Source organism: Meleagris gallopavo, chromosome 1, assembly GCF_000146605.3.
Source record: "Meleagris gallopavo isolate NT-WF06-2002-E0010 breed Aviagen turkey brand Nicholas breeding stock chromosome 1, Turkey_5.1, whole genome shotgun sequence".
NCBI lineage: Eukaryota > Metazoa > Chordata > Aves > Galliformes > Phasianidae > Meleagris > Meleagris gallopavo.
Genome location: NC_015011.2, coordinates 89,280,042 through 89,289,560, shown reverse-complemented (window position 1 = coordinate 89,289,560; position 9,519 = coordinate 89,280,042). Strand labels below are relative to the sequence as shown.

Sequence of the window (9,519 nt, the reverse complement as noted above, 5' to 3'; positions counted from 1 at the left end):
AGGGAGCTTAAGACCTCATTCAGCAATGGAAGTGTCTGCAGTAGGAGACTCGGCACATCCAGAAGGCTTCCTGGGGAAGCTCAATCTTCATTCTGAATTACAAGTTTGGACATTTTTTAACACTATTCTGCTGCTATTAGCTTTCTTGAAAGTGTTATAGCCCTTAGGATAGACTCAAAGCCAAAGTCTCCCAGGAATTCTTTAACAAGCCATACCAACTGGCCGTGGAGACAGACATTGCCTAACAGAAGTGGCACAGTGAGCTCTGCCCCAAGAGCCACAGATCAGTTCCAGAGCTCCTCCGGCCTGGGCACAGCACTGGGCTACTTTGTCTGCCTGCCTGCCCTCCCCACTCAGCAGATCTGCTCTCCGTCAAGGCAGCATGCCAGCTTGCTCAGAAGTCCTAAATGCAAGCTTCCATTTTACTGCATGGATGAGCTATTTGGCATCCTCACTCTTGTGAGAAGTCACTGTATCTGCATACATTCAGTGTGACTGAACAGCACTGTGGGACATATATGCATGCAAGTAGTAAACAGCAGGTGCTACCCCCCTTCTTTAGATTCTTCTCCTCAGCTTCCCCATCAGATTTCCCCTCACTGACTCCCTCATCCCCCTAGCTCTCCTGTTCACAGTTCTGATTTTATGCGGGCTAACCCAAGGCTGACATTTTAAATGCAGGTACTTCTAACAATGAGCATGCTGTAATGCAATAATGACACTAAGTAAAGGGAAAGGCGTGCTTGACAGCTGCAGGTTATTTGGAAGCTGTAAAAAGGAAGAAAGCACTGCTACATCGTGTGGTTTTGAGTCCACCATGTGTCAGTGTGAGCACAGTGATTCAGCCTGCCTGCCTTGGTGGCACTTTAGTTACTTCTGAAATGAAAACCCTTGGGCACATTCCCAGGTTGAGATTTTATCTGACATCTATACTTTCTTCACAAGTATCTGAGATGCACTTAACAAGCCTTCTTCAGTCTTCCACGTAAAGAGCTAAAGAGCTCCACCTTTGGTCTCAAAGTTCACTTTTTCCACACTCAACTTCAGCATAACAGTTTCAAGGAAGATTAGTGCATTTTGTACCTTAGAAAGGCTACCCCTCCATTTGCTGCTTTCCAGGAGTCTGCACTGTGTCAGCGTTTTGGGCTGGACATAATCTCTTGTGCTGTTCCCCATTGCATATTCTCCTTTGCATAGTGGTGGCAGCACCCTCTAAATGAAGCTTCCCAAAGCATCCTCTAAATGAAACTTCCCAGAGCATCCCTTAGAAAAAGCTTCCAACACATCCTGTCTGTTTTTCTGGAAGCATGTAGACCCCTCTTCTCTTGTTCTTTTCCAGGGAGACTGGGTAAAAAATACTTTGAATTCCACTTCTAATTTGAGACTTACATTTGCTCCCATTTCCCAAGCCATCAATTTAAGGATTGATTCTATTTGTTTTACTTAAAATACCTCTCAGCCAGAACTCCATCTGCACCACTCAGAGGAAATAGTCCAAATTGTATCAGTTTATCCTGGTAAAGAGGACATTAGAGAACTGCTGCTCAGCATAAACCCAGCACACATTTTGCTGAGCGATAGGCCTATTCAATCACAAATGGGTAACAAAGCCTAGGAAAAGACCTTCGATCTTGAGATTATTAGGTAAGAACCAGAATAGAGATGACATTGTAACAAGAAGTATGCAGTAAGACAGGAAAGACAGACGGAAAGGCAGATGGAAAGACAAAAAAATTTAGGCAAAGGACAGCGATAAGATTGCAGATTATGTGAATATTGGCATCTCTCCAAACTGAAGCAATTAACCGCAGATTCCTAATGTTCTTTTTGCTGTGCAGAATTCCTGCTGCAGAGAATAACTCCAGCCTGTCACGTTCACTCCTCTTCCACCAAACTCTTCTGAGGCCAGTTCTTCTTGAGAGCTGTCTTGATGAGCACACAGCAGAAAAACAAATGTACTATTGCTGGCCCAGGTTTGAAAATGATGTTTTCTTATTTTCCAACTTGAAATAGAGATCTGTTCCAGATATATTTGAAGATAGGCTGTATTATTATTATCCTGGAGTAAATAAGGCAGTTTCTTCCAGCACAATAAAAGCTTTCAAAGTTTTTTATAATAAAAAATGTTCTAGATAAAACCAACCTCTCTACCACTACTGGAAAAGGCTGATATAACATGTTATAGAATCAGAAACTCCTGTGAGCTACAAGTGACTAATCTGACTAATTGAATTAGGACCAACATCCAAGGAAGTGAGACAAAAGGTGCACACATTATCCAAGCCAGGTAACATAGCAGCATTCCACCAAAATGCTTATTAACCAAAGTGCACCATTATTATTATTATTTAATAAAAGCACAAGATTATTGCCAGATTTTTCAGTTTGACAGGCCTTTAGTAGACCTTTTTCCTCAAAGTTGAAGCCCTTCTCATAATAGACTTTCAGTGGTAGGCGTATCGATTAGAAAGGTTTTTTTACTTACAGCTGTGCTTGCATGTGTTTTCAAAGGGCTGTCAAAGAACACTTGGCCCTTAAGCATATGGATGAGTGGGAAGTGGGAGAAACAAGGCTGCATTTTATCACCATTCAAAGGAAGTAAAGCTACCTCTCGATCTCTTTGCTCCAACACAGCTTTATCATTCCTGCAGGTTTCAAGTCCTTATCCAAAGGGCAGTGATTTGAAACATACACAAAGCAATTCTGTACTTTCACTTTGTGGTATAAATTTACTTGATAAACACGAAAGCATGTCACTCCTGCACAGTACGAAATTAGCAGTACAAATTGCAGACGAGATGGATGAATAATCACTTTGATTCATTGTCAAAGCAAACAGAAAAAAGAAAAAAAACAGAAAACTCAAAACTTGAAACAAAATTTAAAAATACTTGCAATACTTGCTTTTTCTTTCTCCTCCAGTCTATGGAAGGAAAAGTTTTTAAACATCCTTTCCTAATACAGAAAATTTTTGATTAAAAAGAAGATTTCAGACTGTAAAACGCAAACAAAATTAAAGATTTGGAAGGTCCAAGCGTAGATCCTGACCACACACACAAGGGGATATATACCTCTATGGGTGGGGTGCCGATCACAGGTACATGGGAATTGGCCTGTGCATAGTTACCACAGAGACCGTTCCACTCACCAGGGGGATGGGATGCCAACACACAACTTTGTTTCTCACAGACATTAATTCACAAAGCACTCACAGGCACTGTTTTCCAGGACAACTACTCTTAGACCACTATCCTGAGAGGTCTGAACTGTGGATTCAGATCAGCCTCAAACTGGAAGGGGATCTGAGTTTTGTGATCCAATGAACTACAGAGATGAACCACTGCTATCTCCCCTGGCAATATTAAGAATGTCTAAATGTTTCCCTTTCTCCAGCCAAAATGTTCAAATTCGAAACAGGTTCGCTGTCCATCTACCCAACAACTGAAGCTGCATTTGGGAGGCATGCTTACTGTTTTACATAAGCAATCCTGTCACGCTCTGAACTGTGCCGTTCTTGCTGCTCCTCCTTCCTGCCTCTCAGAGTGCTGGCTAGGGGACTGTCTTCCCCTTCCCCTTCCCTTCCCCATCCCCCTCAGTCAGATTAAAACAGATGGCAGAGGGACACAAAATAAAGAGCAAACACAGATGAGTGACTAATTCTCCGAAAGGAGCCAAGAAAAAAAAACAACGCACAGCAACAAACCCTCAACTTCATCATTAGAAGCACCAGCAAGGAATGCATAATTACTTTCTGAACATCATTCTTCCATATAAGTAAATGCAGAGGTTGCTACAGACTTGACGACAGTAAGTAGGAAAGGTATCCCCTGAGCAGGGTTGACAAGCAGCAAAGGAGTACGCTGCAACCCAACAGATCTAAGCAGAGAACATGGCGATTGAAAAGAGGAGAGCATCACAGATTAACCCCCCCCACACACACACAATGCAGCAGCCCTGCTGACCATGCAGGTTTTACAGAGCACTGTACTCAGTCAACAGGTGCAGCTGAAAGACAGCTCTGGTGGTACCTCTGCAGGAACTACCCCTGGAACAGAACTCCTCTGATCCCCTATTATCTGGGTTTATCACACACAGGACTGAAGTATCTGGTGTTTTGCAGGCTGGAAAACACAGAGTGTCTGGTGATGCTGGCGGGGTAGCACAGGAAGAACCACAGCCTTCTGCAGGGAGACGTGCCAAAGGAACCACAGCCAGCACGCTGCAATTCATGTGGCCTCAGTAGAAACATGAAGGTGAGTTGATCACAGCAGGGAGGTGAGGACAGGAGCTATTTTTGCACTTCACTCTGCCCCTTTGCCAGAGGTTAACAACTTCACACTGCTTCTCACAATACTCTAAAAGTACCCAGCATCACAAGGCAAGTTCTCCTTCCCTGGCAGCATGAGCGATCCCTCCAATTCTGCATTTCAGCTGCTTCAGAGGAAGTAGAACCTTCCTCCTCTCGATTTTGCTCCAAGTGCAATAACATGGCAGTAGAGACATCTGAGGTGGTAACTTTCTGGGCTAAGCCTGTCAGAGTTTGTCATTTTAACCATTTGGAACTATTTCTGTTGGCTGAAAGAATTTGAAGCGCTGCCCAAAAATTAAAACCAAGCATCATCTTTGTAGCACCTGACTGAAAACATACTGCAGTGTATCATTTTACCAACACGGGGACTTTTAGATTGGCAACATGGCTAAGAAAAGCAGGCTTACTACGCAACTTCTGTGCCTTGCATTCAAGGCACAGAAATGGACCTTTTTATTTATTTATTTTACCATTCTGTAACAAATCAAAGTCTCTGTGTTCAGGCAATAAATGGATTTGTGCATTTCTAAGCTGGAAGCACGTATTCTCTAGGACTCTGAAATTTGTTTCCTTCATGTGTTATATTGATATTCATGGCATGCTTCAAAGCATATCTATTTGCCCAGGCTTCTCCTGAGAGGGTGCTTGTTAGGCAGTATTCTGTATTATCTTCAGTTGTTATTAGCTCAATTGATTTATCTGTATTTTTGCAGCAATTTATGGTATGTGTTTCTAGAAATAGGTCTGTTGTGACCTTCTGTGATAAATAACTTCAGTTAACAGAGACTTGAGCTGCAAAACCTAAACGTCTTATGAGTTATTCCTCCACCCCAGTACATTTCAGATCCAGAATGTGCTCAGTCCCATGGAGCCATGCTCCTTGGTATGCCCACAGTGAATGCCCCAGGCACCTGCTTTTGGGGTTCTGAAAGTCCTAACTCTCCACATAGGAAAAGGGCATACTTCCAGATAGCTACCATTACAGAGCAGGTTACATCCTGTAAACAGAAGAGCCCAGCACAAATATCTATAAAACAGCAGCAATGAATATTTGGGTGGCAGTCTTCAATTCTGCTGAGGATCCATGCTGAATGAAATCAGAACATACTCAATGACAATCTGAAAATGACAGAGAGAACCACATGGCAAGTGCTGTCACAGCACTTACAAAGGGCCTCCAAATCTTTGCACTACTAAGGAAGCCTATTTATTCCTACACGCCATTTCTGTGAACACACTATTTTCCTTACTCTGTATTATCAGACTGAATAATCTTTCAAAAACTATTAATCATCTTTCATTATAAATTCCATTCTAAATTGCTTTTTGCTTGCTTGCAATTAAGAACTAATATTTAAAGAGCCAGAAATTTATAAGGTAATTAACAGTAACGAGTAACTGTTCTGAAATATGATAAATATGATCAACTGCTGGATATCAACAGAAGACTTAGTTTTTCCCAACAACAACCTTTTTTTGTTTTTTTTTTTTACAAGCAGGAAGATGAAATTTTTTTTTAAGCAGAGGTCGAACATTCACTAGATAATACTATGTCTGCCTATTCCTTCACTGGAAGGCAGCTATCTATGGACAAAAATATCTGCAACCTAGCAATTACTGCGAATTCAGAAGGCTTTGAGGTGACACTGACATGACAAAAGATATATTTTTATGCATGTGATGTATATTTCAAGTTCAGAAAGAGGGGCATGGAGAGAGAAAGAGAGCACGCGCATGCTGTAATCAGCTCATGTACAGGACAAGATTCTGCTCAGTGTTTGTACATAACACAAAATAAAATGTATTTCCTGTCCTTGTCCTCCCATACAGTTAAGGGTTGGGGTCAAGCAACGATAAAAACCTTTGTAAGTAGCCCAGTGGCACATTAAGCATTGCCCTAGTTAGAATATCAAACAAAATTCATCCAAGGAACTAAAGGTTATTTACAGCATATGAGTTTTTTAAAGCCATTTCAGCCATTTCAATACAAAAAGGCTGTAGTTATGCTAATGAGGCTCATTTTTCCTGGGGGGTGGAGGGGGGGGGGGGGGGAAGTTGTCTATTTAATTTTTTTCTCTTCTTGTAACACCCAGTGCAACAGAAGCACAACTCACTCACTATAGTCCAGAATTGGATAGTGGAAACTCCACCAAGGGGCTCATCCAGTAGAGCTTCCATGCACAAGAAGCTGTACACCAGAACTCACAAGAGGATGAAACCCAGCCTGATCTTCCTGTGAGTTACAAGTTCTAGTCCAAAAATGTTAGGAACTCCTACTTCAGTTCCTACTACAGAGCGCTCAGAAATCCTTTTTGATGAAAACATAGGGTGAAATAGCACATTCCCAGAACATAACCTGGAGTTCATTTTATCAGTATTTCCCTGCTTTTTACTTCCTGCAGAGCCATACAGGGGCTGTACTGTTTCCATAGAGATAGCCACTGCAGGAACAGCCAGCATTCAAGTTCTGGGCAGCTTACTATAGCAGCAGCCACAGAAAAGCAAAACCTGAGGAGAAGTAATGACATTCTCAGGAGTCTAATCAGCATATATTTCAGTTAGACAGTAAGTCATCCATCTGAAACTTGAAGACATATTCAGCTGCTGCTGTTTAATTTTAGAGCTTCACGAGAAAATAGAAATTTTCAACACATAATTGTTCTATTTCCTATTTGTACTACAATTTTTCACTTTTCTGTTTCCTCTTGAAAGCAATGTCCCAAGTGAAAGAGTCCATGCTTCTCTATACAAGCAAGGAGTCACGTACTCATAGAAAAAAGCTAATTTATATATAAAGAATTATTTCACTAACTTTCTGTGAATTAAGGTTTCCAATGGTATTTACATTGCTTAGCAGTGTAGACAGCACTAGCCTAGAAGCAACATTAGTACTTACCTTAAGATGAGATTGCCCATGTTTAATCAGTTTCAAGAACCCACTACAATTTATCTGGAGTAAGCAGTTAGCAGGAGGCCTGGCTCTGCAACCTGGGGACTGCACTGATGTCTATGTCTTGCTTTAGGAACAATCACAGTTGTCCCCTACAGTGATTTGCATCACCCCACAGGGCAGTGCCATCTCAGGACCACTACATTCTTTTCTCCCCTGTCTTTCAAATGTGACCTTCACTTCAGCATGAGGACAAAAGACAAAGAAGAGGCAGAGCAACCCACATAGCAGTAGCCAAGAACATCACTGTCTGGAGCCAGAATCATTTCTAACAATAAGTTTGAGTCTCCTGTAAGCTTGGAGCCTATAGTCTTTTAAGATGACAAATTCAAGATTCTCTGCAAACTGAAGATGCATGTTTTTACTTTTCAACAGGTAACTTCTACTGGTAAAGATCACCTTTAAAAGGGAACATGGATTTAATAAACTCAACGGAACAAAACAGTACATCAGAAGAACTATTCAAGTGGGTGACATCCAAGATTCTAATTTCCATTACCCTGTCTGTGCTTGCGCTAATGACAACGGCCATCAATTCTCTGGTGATGACTGCAATAATTGTGACAAGAAAACTCCACCACCCTGCCAACTATTTGATCTGCTCTCTTGCAGTGACTGATTTCCTTGTGGCAGTCCTAGTGATGCCCTTCAGCATTGTCTACATTGTAAAGGAGACTTGGATCATGGGGCAAGTAGTGTGTGACATTTGGCTGAGTGTGGACATTACATGTTGCACGTGTTCCATCTTGCATCTTTCTGCCATTGCTTTGGATCGTTACAGAGCAATCACAGATGCTGTGGAATACGCACGGAAAAGGACACCAAAGCATGCTGGTATCATGATTGCAGTCGTATGGATCATATCCATTTTTATCTCCATGCCGCCTTTGTTTTGGCGGCACCAGACAACCAGCAAGGACGATGAATGCATCATCAAACATGACCACATTGTTTCCACCATTTACTCTACATTTGGCGCCTTCTATATCCCCCTGGCCTTGATTCTGATCCTTTATTACAAGATATACAAGGCAGCAAAGACCTTTCACAGAAGAAGTGTCAGCAGGATAGTCAGGGAGGAGGTAAATGGACAAGTCCTTTTGGACGCAGGTGAGAGAAGCACCAAACTGACTTCAATGCCCAGCACAATGGAGAAGACATCAGATCCACTGGTGGACTGTGATAAAATCAACGTCAGCATACGAAGCCCCAGATCTGAATCTAAGCATGAGAAGTCTTGGAAAAAACAGAGAATCTCTAGTACAAGAGAGCGAAAGGCAGCAACTACTCTGGGTCTGATCCTGGGGGCTTTTGTGATCTGCTGGCTCCCTTTTTTTGTAAAAGAAGTAGTTGTGAACACCTGTGAAAGTTGTCACATTTCAGAAGACATGTCTAATTTCCTAGCATGGCTGGGATACATTAATTCCCTTATTAACCCTCTGATCTACACAATCTTTAATGAAGATTTCAAGAAAGCCTTCCAGAAGCTTGTGCGGTGTAGGCAATATCTTTAAGAGCTTTTGTTCATATAAGCAAAACATACTCATTGCTTTTTTTAAATGTGTATAAATTTATATAACTGAGAACACATTTGTTGTATTTAAGGAAAAGCACCAAGACTCTGCATTCATATTATGACTCTTTTATATCAGTAGCACTGGGAGCACAAATTGCCCAAGTTTTAAAGAGATGGATCTTCCAGGATCGGTTTTGCTCTGAAGAAAGAGGTAGAATATATTCATTGAGGCCCTGACCGTGCTGGCATTTGCAGAGCTGCTTAGTTTGAAGCATATAGGTATTATATTAAATATGAAGGAAATACACACTCTTGAAGTAGATAAAAGAAACAAATTTTTAAAAAGAAGAAAAAAAAAAGCAACCCTAAGTGACCGATGAAGTTTTAAGTAAACAACAAACAGATACTGATCCCTACTATCAGTAAAATGGAAAATACAACTTCACAGGCCTGCAGCACAGAGCCAAGCTATTTTGAACAAAGGGTGGCAGCCTTAAATATTCCTAGTATTATGCTATATTGACTAGTTGAGTTCTGCTCTAGCCCTGCCCTCTCCCAGGACTTTCACGTGTTATGCCCTTGCAGTGCCCCAGTAGTAGGCAAGACACTTTCACAGCCCAATAGTTCATAGTAAACCAATATTATGTGCCCTCTGCCATTGCACACTCAAGACACACATGGCCATAGCCCCAAGGGAATGGTATGGTAGTCAGTGTACCTCCAGTGATTAGGGTCTCAAAGCCT

The 9,519-nt window shown here is 41.6% G+C and overlaps 1 protein-coding gene across 1 annotated transcript; it reads left to right on the top strand.

Moving 5' to 3' along the window:
* The first annotated feature begins 3,539 nt into the window (after positions 1–3,539).
* Positions 3,540–9,511, top strand: HTR1F (5-hydroxytryptamine receptor 1F). Its single transcript, XM_010721426.3, has 3 exons — positions 3,540–4,253; positions 6,403–6,544; positions 7,635–9,511. The coding sequence occupies exon 3, from the start codon at positions 7,673–7,675 to the stop codon at positions 8,771–8,773; it is 1,101 nt and encodes a 366-aa protein (XP_010719728.1). The 5' UTR covers positions 3,540–4,253; positions 6,403–6,544; positions 7,635–7,672; the 3' UTR covers positions 8,774–9,511.
* Positions 9,512–9,519: the final 8 nt, after the last annotated feature.

Coding starts and splice junctions, on each gene's coding strand:
- HTR1F (XM_010721426.3), top strand. CDS start 7,673: ATGGATTTAATAAACTCAACGGAACAAAACAGTACATCAGAAGAACTA.